The sequence below is a fragment of the Paramormyrops kingsleyae genome, chromosome 13 (genome assembly GCF_048594095.1).
Source record: "Paramormyrops kingsleyae isolate MSU_618 chromosome 13, PKINGS_0.4, whole genome shotgun sequence".
NCBI lineage: Eukaryota > Metazoa > Chordata > Actinopteri > Osteoglossiformes > Mormyridae > Paramormyrops > Paramormyrops kingsleyae.
Genome location: NC_132809.1, coordinates 22,259,277 through 22,275,891, shown reverse-complemented (window position 1 = coordinate 22,275,891; position 16,615 = coordinate 22,259,277). Strand labels below are relative to the sequence as shown.

Below are 16,615 nucleotides of genomic sequence, written 5' to 3'. Positions count from 1 at the left end.
TTTTTACATTTTCTATTTTCCCCTGGCATTTAGAAACTTTTGTCTCAAAATAACCATTTTAAAAAGCATAAAATATGTATACCTAAGTATTAGACTATATAAAGGTTGCATAAAGGTGCAGAAGAGAATCCCATGATGTTGCCCATCCTACGTCCTTTTGAACTGCCTCATAGCTTCCGTTAGCAGGGAATGTGTAGCTAAGATGGTCTGTAACCTTGCATGGTCTGAAGCTGCCTGTCGGGACTCCTGACCGGGCAGCTGGTCCTCGCCATAGTTACATTACCTTCACAAACCCAAGACCAGCATCTCCATTCATCGCACAATCCTCTGAAATTCTACCCCAGCAAGACAGGTCCACTGAAATACAACACCTCTGATTATGGTTCATGTAAATCCATATCGTCATTCTGATGTTATGTTACCAAAATTCTGGTCAGACAGACATTTACTCACATTACTAATATTAGTGAGTAGTGAGCAAAGCCCTCGTGCAATCCTGTTCTCAGAACTGGCTGTAGGTGCCAGAGCACCTTGCCTGCTGCAGATGGCGTGGCCCCCAGGGTGCATGGTGCGGGGTGGATGGGGGGAGAGAGAGCATCAGGCCCCCCTCCATGGGAATGGCATATGGGGGCGCAGAGCCCCCGCCCACACTTCAGCTCCATCCTCCAGCCTATCACACGCAGCTGATCACATTTTAGGTCTATTCCAGTCCATTATATCTCATTAAGTTTCAGGTGTTTTTCCCTTGTATTTTGTCACAGTTAATATGTACTTGTGACCTTAGTAGGTATGTTAGTTGACAGTAAGAGAGCGATCAGAGTTACATTGTGCTCCGAGTCCCATTTTGGGAAAAAAAAATCTAGCCAATGGAATCAATTTTGGAGAAAAACATTTTGAGTTTTGCGAATTGCAAACAAAACAAGACCAAACTCTACACTTCCTGTTTCTCAGATTTGGAAGAAAACTCACTAATGTGCTTACAGTGACATACTGTATAAAATAGATGGGTGAACAGTGTCTGCACTGAAATACTTCTGCTGTGGTCCCTGGCCTTGTTGAAATAGAGCTCCGTCATTACAGCACTTTCAGGCACTTCTTCAGTGCCGGTTGCTTTTTGCACCGTGCCTAGACTCTCACAAAAAATGCTGGCGTAAATGTTGTGCAGAGATGGAGAAAAGGTCCAGCAGCATCTCAAACACAAGGTCGGGATAGAGGCCATCAATTGCTGAGCCACCTGCTGACTCGGATGTCGATTTGTGCTGGGAAGAGGACCAAGGGGGAACCCAAACTGCCCTCTCATCTCCAGCGCCAGCTTCTCTCCTACGCAGCGACAGACTGATGACTTCAGAATACAGAACTTGAGATGAACGACACTTAGTCATTAGCAATTTGTCCTTTGTGTGTAATGGCTTTTCATTATGATAGCTTACAATAATTACACTAATATGTAATCATTTTTACAATAGGATAATTCTTTTTTTGAAGCTGCCAACCACTGCATGCAAACATTTCATAATTTATCCTCATAGTTTGTTTTCCTGAATATGGTTTATATTGTGAGGCATTGGTGTATGTTTATCCACTGTACATTGAATAGTGAGTTTTTTCTCAGTCTATACAATGTGTGAGATTAATATGGACATTGCATGTTGTGCCCCTGCAGTTGCCATATTGCAAGGACTATGATATTCAGCTTGTCTGAGGTCAGGCTTGGGCAGTATCCAAAACTATGTAATATCTAATTCATATTATCAAACCACAAGGTATTTTCAAAAGCAATGCTATTGCAGGATTTTGAAACCTTGGCAAAAGTATTCACCAAATGATGGGAGAGGGGATCCCCATGATAAGCGTCACCAAATGATGGGAGAGTGGATCCCCATGATAAGCTTCACCAAATGATGGGAGAGGGGATCCCCATGATAAGCTTCACCAAATGATGACAGAGGGGATCCCCATGATAAGCTTCACAAAATGATGGGAAAGGGGATCCCCATGATAAACTTCACCAAATGATGACAGAGGGGATCCCCATGATAAGCTTCACCAAATGATGGGAGAGGGGATCCCCATGATAAGCTTCACCAAATGGAGATCGTAATCAATTAGTGTCCCTGAAACATTTTAATCCCGTCATAGGAAACAAAACTTAGCAAACTTTGCCATTTTATTGATTATTCCTATTCAATATTATTTAGAATATGTTAAAAAATCAGTGTAATGTTTGCAAGAGTTCTGCCTGTGCTTTCCAAACCAGTCATAATAATACTTGTCCTTGCTGTCAGACTCACTCATAGACACTGTGGAACATTTGTGAGAAATTTATCAAAAATGACTGAGGAGGAGAAAAGTGAGCAAGAATTGGACATCAAAAACATAAGCCTTGTGCTGTATGGGAACATTATGGATTCCAAACAGATGATACTGAGCAAAAGCAAGTGATTGTCCAAAGGGTTTGGTGTCTGTTACAAATTGTAGAAACATCGCCAACTTATTAGATAGATTCCATTGGTACATAACATAAAGTTCAATAAGGATATAGTTTAGTTCAGGTAAATGTTTAACTAACTTGTTTGCTTTGTAAATATTGCACGATTGCAAAAAAATCACATCCTGATATTTGGAAAATTTCCAATATTGATTTTTCCAGTATCGTTTCTTTGATGTCAAACACCTTGACCAGAGACATTTGCCTGCATTGTAAAACACGTGAATGACTCGATCTGAAATCTGCTTGCAAACCACAGCGATAAATCACAAATAGCTAGACGTTGTCTTGGTTCGAGGCGTGGCTTCGGAGAGCCCTGCTAGTCCAAGCAGAGCCATGTGTGGCTCCACTCTCCTTAATTAGCTGGGTCGATCAGCCTTCCTTTGGCTGGGCCACAGCATTATTCACTAAGCATCAACGTATAGTTGGATCTGAAACTCAACTGTATTAACCTTGCCATTAGCTAATTTGCCTGCCCACATTTTTAATTTATGATTGACTTAAGTACCTCATGAGCATTCGCTGTTTACGGGAAGCAATTTGGTCTAATTCCAGTTTGAAGTCTAACTAATTTTCTTGACTTGGCGAAACCATGGGATGCCATAATTTGATGAGTTTAAAACACATACTGATTCCAGAAAGATCCTAATAATTATTTATTTCATTGTTTACAAACTCAGCACATTATGTATATAACTAAAACTAAAAGTCATGAGCGGTGAAATTAGTTATGAATTAGGATCTCTGAGACCAAGACTTATCCAGGAAAACCCCGGGCAGGTCTTGTTTCTGGAGGCTGCAAGGTCTGCTGGTTTTGGTTTAATCTCAGCAGTATTGATATCGCGACATTCGGGCCATAAGCCAACTTACCTGTTGTTTCACTAACTGGTAAGTAATAGAGACTAGTATTTAGTAACTAGGAACTACACAAGTTACTGAAGAGTGACTCAAAAACTTTCAAAATTGTGCTACCGTGGTTCTATCTCTGGAGTATTTTGTTCACCTTTGGAAACGGTACCGTCATTAGCTTACCCAGCATGCCCTTGTTCGCGTTGGACAGGCACATGTCCTTCTCAGCACTGGGCAGTGCGAAGCTCACCACGAAACACTCCACGCCGTCGGCCATGAGCGCCAAGCCTGTCACCACGAAGAGCGTCCACTGGAAGCGTCCGTGGCCACAGTCCTCTATGATGTTCTCGTATTGCTCTGCCAGTGACTCCTCCTCCGGGCCCTCGGGCTGCTTCTTGGCCTTGGCTCTGGCTGCCACACGTGCAGCCCGTTGAGCGGTCTTGATCTCGTCCGGGTGGGGGATGCCTTGGTACTCGCCCTCGTACATCTGATCATCTTCATCCTGACCCTCCGTGGCATCACTTGCAGCATCCTCTTCCTGTGGGGGATTATCCCCCTGGTAGCCACATCCATCTTGGTCACCACCATAGGTGGTGTACCTGTCTTCAGCCCCCTGATGGTAGACGTTGTTCCGATACGGGTCGTTCATTCTTCCAGATGAAAACAGGCCAAGAGAGTCTTAATTCCGGAGGCAGAGGAAAACTATATCAGCATAATCCTTTGTGCCCTTTGTGCCTTCTGACGGGGGTGAAATGGCTTTGTTCCAATCTTCCAGGTGTCAGAGTGGACGTCGCTCTGGGTGTAACTGTGCTCTGAAATGGCAGGGTTCTGTCCTTCCTCTCCTCGGGTCAGAGCTCTAATGAGGCTTCCCTTGTTTTGAAGAGAAAAAGCTTCCTTTGCTCTCTTCTGCTGAAGGCCGGATAATACACCTATTAGAGAGGATATGAGCTTCAGTGTCATATCAGCACAGAGACTTGCAGTGTGTTTCTTTAATAAGCACCTCACATGCATTTTGATGAAGGACTTGATGATTGTGATCAACAATGTGGTTTGATTACAAATATAACTTTTTTGATACAGGTTCTGAATGGGACAGGAACCAGCAATTTTTAGAATTATTCATCAGGCTAAACAGAATATCTGCTATGTTAAAAGGCATTCTTAGCAGTGCATTCTAAAATATTTATAAGCTCTACACTATGCCAGTAGTACTCTGGTGTTTTGTTGTGTGTGTCTGTGTGTGTGTCTGTGTGTGTGTGATCCATCTCTTTGTGTAAAGTCATATTTTCCATAACAGAGCCTCTGGAGTGTCTCACACTCTTTGAAATAATCCATATTGTGCCCCTTTATGTGGGAAACCACTGTCCATCTGTCTCTGACTATCAACAGAATTCAGGCAATACAAGGGATGAGTGCAAACAGAGAGATGCAGCCCTAGATGGCGGGAACCTGAGTAAACAGAACTGCTCTGTTTTTAATTACTGCAATAAATGAGCACTGAGGTCGGCCCGCTGACTCAGTGGGTGGTGCTGGTCCTGCACACCTCCAGTGTCGGCGGTCTGGATCCCAGCGCTGTTTGTGGAGTCTGCAAATTCTCAGTCCCATAACCCACAGACATGCGGCTGCAGTGTGTCTTATGCCGCCCCATGACCCCCTCACACCCTGACAAGGATAAATAGCTGGAAGATGGGTGGAAAAAGCACTTCATATGGGTGGCCCCATAAACTGATGGGAATCATTCAACATGACAGTAAACCTTCTGTTAATAATGCTGTGTTCATTCATCAGTTTGTATTACCTATTATGTTCATGTACCAGTGACCACGACCCAGGGCGCTGGAGTGGAAACATTCAAGGGACTTAGTACATTTCAGGGGCCACTGAATACATAAAATTGTATGTTATATCGGGTTGGGGGCCCAAGGTGACATTTTATCAGAAGGCCCAGAATTTCTAGGTACCCCTCCTGAATACACAGGGTTGCCAGCTTTGGTCAGTTGGCTGGGGTGAGATTTTCAATTTGAGACAAGTCAGCACACGCATTTACATGCATGTAACAGTAGTCTGTAGTATTTGCAAACTACCCCAACACATTTGATGTAGCAAATTTTAGGTTTACAATGGAATAATATAGATTTGCTGCATGATTTCATGCATGAGCATGATAGTCTGAAGGTGTGAGTGTCATGCCAGATAGGTTAGAGTTGGCAACCCTGAATACGACACCTAAAACGCTATCAAGTTTACAGAAAACAGGAGAAGGAAGTGAATGACTTTTTAAACATATTACAGAATGCAGCAAGATTCATATTAAAACTCAAGGCTAATAGTGGGCTGTAGGATTTACTTTGACTCTTTCAGAGCTCGTTTAAATATCAATGAGGGATAATGGCAGTAGCTCTGACCTGCTATGCGAAGTCATACATATGAAGATCGTCAAATAACTGTATCCGTTAGTTCCCTCGCTGTGTTTACAATCTCATATTACTATAGAAGCCTCTTATAGCTTTTTGAGAGCAGCATAAGAGGAAAAGTTAAACATTCTCTCTTAACAGGGATGGGTCTGTGATTGTGCAGTAACGATTTCCTTTTATATTCTCAGATTTAAAAAGTCACATCCTGACCCGGTTAGAGAGATTAGTAAGGGCAGAAGGAGGTTCGCCACTAGTCCTGAACACAATGGCGGGCTTAACATCTTTATTGCTCAGAGAGTCTGAATTGCTGTGAATCTGGGTTTAATTATAGCCTCTTCGTGTTAATGAGCTGGCGACGTGGATCGTAACGTGCGATTTCCCGCCATTCGTATCTAATTAACAGTGCTGTGATAAGACATCGCTCACTCAGACATTTTTCACTCAGACTCAGTGGTGTTTATGCGTCATAGGCATCGCTGGAACCCTTTTACTGGGGCACGTGTAAAACCTCATATTCAGCTTTCAACAACAAAATAATTTATTTGGCAGCGCATTTATTTATATTGATAATATCGGGACAAAAATTGGATGTTTTTCTACTCCATCTCCAACAAATCGAAACATCCCAATCATATATACAATGGACAAAGATTTTTTTTCTTGAGCTTATGTCTCAGGCAGATTACCATCTAATCGACAATCGTACATTTATTACATCAATATAAGTAATAAAACGGACAGCGTTGCTATGTACTTAATTTTGCTATAATACAGTAGGCTACTGTACATAAAATATACCTTATTGTCGTTTCGCTGCTGCTCGGTTTTGGAAGTTAATCATAAGCTTGAGTCATTTAGGAAAAATGACTTTCTTTTTGCCATCTTGTTTTCTGTGCACGCAGCATTAGCCTCAGGTTACTAGCCAGAAGCAGAAGATCAAAGTAAAGTAAAATAATAATAACAAAAATTTAGTTTTATTTTTTCCATATGTTGTCTTGTTTAAAAATAACAAAAATGAAAACTGTAAGCGGATTGCTTGATTAAAATAAGTGAATTATTTGAACAGTATTTTTACAGAAATTATTCTGTCTCAAGCTTTTTATCTATATAAACGATTGACCACTATAACCATGATCACTAAAAGCGGTTTCCACTGTATTTGTGTTTATGGGATGTTGCGCGTACATTTTCACCAGCACATACTGGCCTCTCATCAGCCAATCCCCAGCCAAGCTCGCGCATGAGAACTGACGTCAGCCTAAGCGACAGAGTCTTACTCTTAGCTTAGAAGTTGGCTCTTTTCCTAATTTAAAGTTGTTTCAGCCATTTTCTGAATCGGTTTTAGGAAAATAACTCTTAGTTTAAAACCTTTAGCGCGATTTAGGAGTACTCTTAGTGGTAAGATAAAATGCTTTATGAATACGGGCCCTGGACAAAAAACAAAAGGATCACGCGGGATCTGAAAGTAACACGGGGGGGGCAGGTCCGACCGTGGACCCAGCAGGGACCGACGTCAATTATAGAACTAGGGAAGACAAACCTGGCAGGCACTGGGTTAAAGAGGCGATAAACGGGAGGCAGCTGGAGTGAGTTAACAAGGGGGCAGCAACAAGAGGAGAGAAACACAGAACAGGCGCGGCTCGTTGGAGCCCTGCTAGGGGGAGACGGGAGGGGCAGGTAAATAGGGCGTGACATTCTGTGCATTTCTACAGCAGGTAAACTATAACGTGCATGCACGCAGCTATCCACGTGTCGCCGCGCGTAACCGAGTGCAGTTTTAGAATTGAGGTATGGTATTTTGATGCGACAAAGCGTTTTTGTAAAAAGAAATCGGTGATCTTATACTACCTAAGACATTGAATGACTTCACCACCATGTAGTTTGATATAAAGAAATTCTTCGGACGAAACAGAGACAGGGAAGCAAGACGAGATGAGGATCAGGGAGGTGAGATCTGGCTGTAGGTGATAAATCAGCTAGCTAGCTAGCGTAACGTTACTTGAAAGTTTTAAACGTAAATGACTAAATTATAAATACAGCGTGTTGAGAATGTTCATGTTTGTTGAAATAAATACCTTCATACTTCATAGGAGTTTGTCAGTGGCAATAATAATGAGCTAAGCCAGGGAAGCTGGTGTAGCACATAATATAGCTCATTGCACAAGCAGCAGGCTTAAAGTATATATAATATATATAATGTGTGTGTGTGTGTGTATATATACACTGCTGCAGTAGAGCATTATGTCTAGCAATGCCCCTGTTGTGCAGTATGCTGTATGTGACACACTATGTGTGTGTGTTTCCTACCTGAAGAGGGGCTGATGCAGTGCCATTCCTGCAGCGCCTGACTCTGATCATGTTTATTTCTGCAGCCGTGGGTTAAGGCCTATGAGCATCTGATTGTATGATGCGGCTTCAGTAATGAGGGACGGGCAGCTCATTCTGCTTCTGTGAGGGTAAATTCAGTCCGGGAGACTCCACAGCAGAGCTAATGATGCTGACTCACAGCCTCACTAAGGAGCTACTGCTTCTGGATTTTAACTTAAAATATACAGTGAAACAAAACAGGCAAAATAATACAAAAAGTAGTTGTAATATCATGACTCAGCTATGTGGTAAATAACTGTGTATCCAGTTCCGGGTCATGGCGAGTGTGGAGTCTGTCCCAGGAAGCGCAGGGCAGGAGACATCCTGGTTGGGATGGCAGCTGATTGCAAGACAGGCACTCATAAACTATGGGCAATTCAGGGATGCCAGTTCTCTGAATCACGTTTTTAGGAGGTGGGAGGAAATATGAGTACATGGTGAAAACCTGGATGAACATCAGGGGATCGTGCACACTCAGGACATGCATGGAGGGGCAGGATTCACACCCACAGCCCTGGAGACATGGTGGCCACAGTGCCACCCACCGGGCCACCTCTCTGCCTGTTTTAAACATCAGCTCTTACTGTGTTGGAAACCAATGGACAGGGGCATGCGCACAGCGAGACCAAACAGCAGCACCGCCATTAACAGCGTTTCTCAAACAACGCTGCTCAACTCTGCCAAAATATTTCCCAGCAAGCATCCGTTTCATTCACTAATCAAGCTCATTTTCAACAAAACCTCTCGGGGACTGACTTCCCAACTGACTGTAATTTCTGGCTGAATGACATGGAAGGTAGCAATGAGCTGATCGATAGCAGAAACCACTCCGGGATGTGAAAAAAGGACTGGTGAAGGTCGCCGGGTCCATATGGAGAGATCTCAGGGAATTATGCTCTGCAGTGTGAGAGGCGGGGCCTAATACCTGGAACTCCAAGGGTCCTGGCAGCCGTCTCCTTACTAGGGACAGTAAAGCATACAGGGTCTGACTGAAAAGTCAGACTCCCCTTTGGCAATTTACAGAACATGGTTTTCAGATCTGCTTCCAGCTTGTTTACCAGATGGCCTGAGGGAAACATACAACTTTATGCATCTCACAGACTCACCACTGTGGTTTTTATTTAGGAAACTCTTTCAAAGATGAACATTAATTAATCAAGAACTAATTAATGGGTATTTATTATTAAATCTTCAAAAGCAGAATCAGTAACACTTTACAATAGGGCTCCCTTTTGCCACTTATAAATGGTGTTAATTTGTTTATAATAGTCCATTAGTGATTTACAAAGTGTTACAACCTAATTATAAACCTAATTATAAACCATTCATAAACCTTTTATAAAGGTAGTCTTATTGTAAAGTGGTACCGAAGAATCTCTATTGATATTCATGTATTCTGGACATCTTTTCTGTGTGTGTCTTTGTACTGCCTACATGCCAGTTCCCCACATGTATAATGAGAATGCTGATATGATGGCTGGGGCGGATGCTGACAGCCTGAACTGCTACAGTGTGGCACGACACCCTAGTCCCCCAGCTAGAACAGGAATGACAGTCGCCCACTCAACCTGCATGTCGGGAGAGCTGGCCCTTTAATTCCGTGGCACGGCCATGACACACGTACATGTGCAAACACGTCATTAGCAAAAAGGTCTGCAGATTAAATAACAGCCACAGATCTGTACAATAGCCTGATGACATGTGATGGTGAAACAGACAGGATATACACATTAGTCGCTAAGATTCAGATGACCTTGTACTTCAGTGGTCAACCCCAAATATATATTCCAGTATATATTACAAACAAACTACAAAGGACAAGAAGCATCACACAGAGGTGACAGAGGCTTGCATTGAAAGCAAAGATCCTTAAATGACTTTCCTTGAAAGGTCTGATTGAGGCTGTACTAAAACCAGTCCCCCCCCCCAGTTTGGAAGCCTCTTGTTGCGTGGTATGACCCGAGGAAGACACACTTACCCGATCAGTGACCGCAGCAATTCAGTTTGTGCCTTGGCTTGATCCATACAGCTAAGGGGGTGGAACGCTGATTAAATAAGTTTTCCATTTCAGCTGCAGCTGCTCAGCCGAATTTGACTCCATTAAAGCCCCATAACTGCCCAGTTCTAATATTAGAACGATGATGGATACCTTCCTCAAATATTGTGGGAGAAGACAGCCTTATTGGAGGAGAATTGGTGAAGTGAAAAAGTGGGTTGGCTTTAGCTACAGGGCTGAGAAAAAAATCCCATATGGAGATTGAGGAGATCACAGCTGCCCATCATGACAGGGATGTGGACAGACATCAGTTATAGAGGCTGGACGGGAACTTTCATGTCATCCTAATGGTGCTCGTAGCCGTGGCTCTGTGGAGCCATCTGGGGTTACTACGGCAGACAGAGGGATGTGCCTCTCAGCCTGACCCTGCAAGTCCAGTCACTTACATCTCTGCCTTTATATCTTTTTGATTTCATGCATCCTTACAAAAGTCAGGTACCTGATAGAGAGCCAGGTTTGCATACAGTTTCCTGACCCTTTCCTCACAAAGAAGATAAGAGCTCCATAAAATACCATTGACGGTCTGAGGTTGGACAGAGTAGTGCAATTTAGACCAACCAAGGGCATAAATTTGGCCATGGACAGTAGGGACATGACCAATACTGCCGGAGTACTGTGTGTGTTTAGGAGGGATGGGGGTTCAGGATTTGGTCCCTACAAATGTTGAAACAAAACCTCTGTCCTTGCAACCAACCCACCAAACATCCATATTGCACTTACTTAACCAGGTCAGAAATTTGTAGCTAATTCCAGTCCATCACAGGGCACAAGGCTGGGATACGTCCCGGACGGGATGCCAGTCCATCACAGGGCACAAGGCTGGGATACGTCCCGGACGGGATGCCAGTCCATCACAGGGCACAAGACTGCGATACGTCCCGGACGGGATGCCAGTCCATCACAGGGCACAAGACTGCGATACGTCCCGGACGGGATGCCAGTCCATCACAGGGCACAAGGCTGGGATACGTCCCGGACGGGATGCCAGTCCATCACAGGGCACAAGGCTGGGATATGTCCCGGACGGGATGCCAGTCCATCACAGGGCACAAGGCTGGGATACGTCCCGGACGGGATGCCAGTCCATCACAGGGCACAAGGCTGGGATTCGTCCCGGACGGGATGCCAGTCCATCACAGGGCACAAGGCTGGGATACGTCCTGGATGGGTTACATCCAAAAGGCTATGCCGGGGGGGGGGGTGATGGGGGACTTTGATCTTCTCATTACTGTCCCTTGCGGGTGTCTGGTCAGCCGGGGGCAGTCAAGCATGACAAAGAAGACGCACGTCATTCCACAGTCTCTGTCTCCCACCAGGAACTAACAGCCTAATAATGAGATCTTTGCCATGGAAACCACCTCAAATTCTATCGTATTCTGTAGGCCTGTTTCAAAAATATCAGCCTTACGTTTTGATGGTTATTACACAAATAAAAGCTGTCACTAATTTGTCAGATAACAAGCAAATGGCTTCCACAGAGACAAGTAAAACATAGCAAGAATTTGTACATGAACTTACAAATAGGTCATAAGGTTCTGAAGGACTTCTCAAGACGCTTCTATAGGCTTAACCTGCAACGTGTAAATATTTCCCAAAACTAGGAGCACGAATGCAGGGGTGATTTGGCCATAACTGCAAGTGTAGAACTAGCATAGCTATCATGATGTAACTAATTTCTGCAGCCTACTACATTAATAGAGTAAGACATTGTAAAACATCATTGGAGTAGCTATAAAAGGAAATATGGGTGTAAACAGGGATACATGCCCCGCTGACCTGCATACACATCACTCACTGTTACTACATGCCCTGCTGACCTGCATACACACCGCTCACTGTTACTACATGCCCTGCTGACCAGCATACACACCGCTCACTGTTACTACATGCCCCGCTGACCAGCATACACACCGCTCACTGTTACTACATGCCCCGCTGACCTGCATACACACCGCTCACTGTTACTACATGCCCCGCTGACCTGCATACACACTGCTCACTGTTACTACATGCCCCGCTGACCCCCGCATACACACCACTCACTGTTACTACATGCCCCGCTGACCCCCACATACACACCACTCACTGTTACTACATGCCCCGCTGACCTGCATACACACCACTCACTGTTACTACATGCCCCGCTGACCTGCATACACATCACTCACTGTTACTACATGCCCCGCTGACCTGCATACACACCACTCACTGTTACTACATGCCCCGCTGACCTGCATACACATCACTCACTGTTACTACATGCCCCGCTGACCTGCATACACACCGCTCACTGTTACTACATGCCCCGCTGACCTGCATACACATCGCTCACTGTTACTACATGCCCCGCTGACCTGCATACACACCGCTCACTGTTACTACATGCCCCGCTGACCTGCATACACACCGCTCACTGTTACTACATGCCCCGCTGACCTGCATACACACCGCTCACTGTTACTACATGCCCCGCTGACCTGCATACACACCACTCACTGTTACTACATGCCCCGCTGACCTGCATACACACCGCTCACTGTTACTACATGCCCCGCTGACCTGCATACACACCGCTCACTGTTACTACATGCCCCGCTGACCCCCGCATACACACCGCTCACTGTTACTACATGCCCCGCTGACCAGCATACACACCGCTCACTGTTACTACATGCCCCTCTGACCTGCATACACACCGCTCACTGTTACTACATGCCCCGCTGACCTGCATACACACCGCTCACTGTTACTACATGCCCCGCTGACCTGCATACACACCGCTCACTGTTACTACATGCCCCGCTGACCCCCGCATACACACCGCTCACTGTTACTACATGCCCCGCTGACCAGCATACACACCGCTCACTGTTACTACATGCCCCTCTGACCTGCATACACACCGCTCACTGTTACTACATGCCCCTCTGACCTGCATACACACCGCTCACTGTTACTACATGCCCCGCTGACCTGCATACACACCGCTCACTGTTACTACATGCCCCGCTGACCTGCATACACACCGCTCACTGTTACTACATGCCCCGCTGACCTGCATACACACCGCTCACTGTTACTACATGCCCCGCTGACCTGCATACACACCGCTCACTGTTACTACATGCCCCGCTGACCTGCATACACACCGCTCACTGTTACTACATGCCCCGCTGACCTGCATACACACCGCTCACTGTTACTACATGCCCCGCTGACCCCCGCATACACACCACTCACTGTTACTACATGCCCCGCTGACCCCCGCATACACACCGCTCACTGTTACTACATGCCCCGCTGACCTGCATACACACCGCTCACTGTTACTACATGCCCCGCTGACCTGCATACACACCGCTCACTGTTACTACATGCCCCGCTGACCTGCATACACACCGCTCACTGTTACTACATGCCCCGCTGACCTGCATACACACCGCTCACTGTTACTACATGCCCCGCTGACCTGCATACACATCGCTCACTGTTACTACATGCCCCGCTGACCTGCATACACACCGCTCACTGTTACTACATGCCCCGCTGACCTGCATACACACCGCTCACTGTTACTACATGCCCCGCTGACCTGCATACACACCGCTCACTGTTACTACATGCCCCTCTGACCTGCATACACACCGCTCACTGTTACTACATGCCCTGCTGCCCCCTAGAGCTGACAGAGAGGGGTCAGCTGGCCAGCAGTCTTCCCGTCAGGCTTGACCCACAACCCTCCTGCTAACTTGACCCACCCACATGTCTAAGCAAAGAGAGAATGGGCACTGCATAGCCACTCTGAACAGAGGGAGGCTGACTTGTGTTTAGGCCGCAGTGTAGGTGTTTCGCAATGCGTAACATTCACCATTTAATAAACCGGCGTGAGCTCGCCTGTCAAAGCTCGTGAAGATCACAGCAAGTGATGGCTGCTAATAACTCATGCATTTCGTACCAAATGTATTCTGTTTAGAGACAGTGGCATTAATTCTGCTCTCCAAAACTGGCTTTAAAAAGAATATAAGTAAAAGAATAAAACACTTCTTGAGTGCATTCACAGATTTTTGTAAAATTGAGCTGTCCCTTCTGAGGAACAAAAATTGTTCCTACAATATTAAAACAACAGGTTTTTTTTTTATCACATTGTGGGAACATTTGGTTCCCCCCCCCCACACACACACACAGCATGCAAAGGGAAGGTGCCCACATTATATGGCCTGTAATCCTCCAAGACTGAGATTAAAGACTGTGAAACCCCCCCGCCCCGAGCTCCACCGATACCCCCCTGCATTGTTCATCATGGGCTTCTGGGCTTAAACAGTTCTCTTCACGGCCATCTTCAGGCCCCTCCTCAGCGACTCTGCCCCCCACACCACAGGATGTGCGCTCACCGGGGAATTGCTGCTTGTCGGGGAGGGAGGCCACGGTGCCAAATCGCCCATTCCGTGTAATCCTGCTTAAGGCTGCAGAAATTTCATTTTGACAACTGGCTGTGCTTTAGATTATTGTTTCAGGAGAACACATATACCCATCTCTGCATCACTTCCCAGCCGCTTATCCTGTTCAGGGCTGTGGAACGGGGCCTGGGGTCTATCTCAGAAGCCTGTCAGTCCCTCACAGGCTACACACACACACACACACTGGGCAATTCAGGTTTGCTGATTAGCTAAACTACAAGGCTTGATGCAATATGACAACGGAGCAAAACATCTTCTATGCTACTTAGGTATAGTGGACTATTCAGATTAATTTCCCAGAGCTGCATGACAAGTTTTATATTTTAAATGCATGCAAAGAAAAAAAGGGCTCTGGAGGAAAGGTCTCCGTAGCTCTTGCTCATGCCGTAAGATAAAAATACAGGTCACAGCAATTCACCTGTTCACAATGAGTGAATACCATATTTATGAATGTGTTTCAGTCTGTAATTAGTGATGGACTCTAAGCTGATTGCTCATAATGTCTATGGAATTTCCGAGGAAGGTGTTCACTGGGTACCCGTATAAGCGATTTTACACGCCGTAGGACAACTGAAGGGGCCGTGGAAGATTAGCCACCAGACATAGGATTGGCCCACTCTGAGTGCGTTTCCGCTGCCGCTAAAGGAGGAGCCCTTAACTGGCAGAGCATGGCACCTTTCTGAATTATCCAGCTGGCTGTGCTGTAAATTCTTTCACCAGGCATGTCAGAGTGGCATGGATACCCTGGCAGATTTAATCTATAGGGGGGGATTTATATTTCTTCAGATTGAAAGTGGCAACCCTGGTGGGTGGTCCTAAGTGACTGGGGGATGACCCAAATTTTCTAGCTATACCCCTGATTCCCACACCCTGTGTCAGCTGGGGTTGGACGCATCATGTCAACAAGTGTTAATCTAGCACTGCGCATTTTCCAGTGTGCTTTGGGCCGTCTGACGTACTCTGTTCTCATGCTCACATTAAAAGCATCCCCAGTATTTAATAATTAAGAATTCAGTGAATGCTGTAAAACAGCTGAGGTCACACATTATATCTGCTTGCTTGGGTTCATATCACACTCTCCTGTAACATCACATTTAACTCTTAATTAGTGCCAAAAACAAAGTCAGGACATTTCTCACTTTTCAATGATTCGCCAAAATAAATATGTGCAAGGTATTTCTTATTTTTGGACCTGACTGTGATAATAATATGCTATATATTATACAAGACATTGGCACCGATGAAGGACGAGATGCCCTCTTGCTTATAACTGTTAATTGAGCCGAAGACCTGCTTAAAAGATAACCGAATCTGACAGGAAATTTGTTATAGTTCATCAAATTTAAAAAGCAGTAGAGAAACGTCATGCCTTCATTCTGAACAAGCAGCCCGATGTTATTTTACTATAATAATCTTTGCTGATCTATCGCTGTTGTTCCTTTATCAAATACTCCTCATTGTTCTTTTCAGAAATGATCTCGGCAGCTATTAAGAATAAAGTGCAAAGAAAATCTAATATAAAAAATACATTATCAGTCTGATCTTGGCATTCAGTTACTATACAATAAATACCCTTCGACAGATGGAGGGTGTGGATGTATCAGGGCTTATTTCATACGCTCCAAATTTATGCATCACTGCAGTTTTCAAAGTAAACAAGGGATATAAGTATGCTTTTCCTTAGGAGAGGAGATGGTGTGCAGGCAGGGGTCCCTCACTAACGTACGCAGGCAAGGTGAATTTTTCACAAACGTAAAGCGATGCAAACGTTACAGTAATTGAAGGGCAGCTGAAAAGGCAATTATGACAACGCCAGCTATAACTATAATTAATGCACATTGGACTGACAGTCTTTTTATTATGTTGGATATTAACACCGAATATGGGAATTTGAACTACTGTAAACGGTTATGTATTAGCCAGAAGTTTCATGCAGTACACAGAAAGAATGTTTATATATTAAAGCAGCAGCCTTCTCCCGTTC

The 16,615-nt window shown here is 45.0% G+C and overlaps 1 protein-coding gene across 3 annotated transcripts in view; it reads right to left on the bottom strand.

Moving 5' to 3' along the window:
• Positions 1–16,615, bottom strand: part of LOC111845742 (synaptic vesicle glycoprotein 2B-like) — a 42,218-nt gene that overhangs the window by 9,393 nt on the left and 16,210 nt on the right. For 2 of the 3 annotated variants that reach the window (XM_023815373.2, XM_023815372.2), the window contains exon 2: positions 3,521–4,266. In XM_023815373.2, the coding sequence (XP_023671141.2) occupies positions 3,521–3,986 (466 nt within the window). In that variant the 5' untranslated portion in view covers positions 3,987–4,266. Of the gene's footprint in view, positions 1–3,520; positions 4,267–6,549; positions 6,570–16,615 lie in introns of those variants that run through there. The other variant, XM_072698403.1, reaches the window with a different exon arrangement.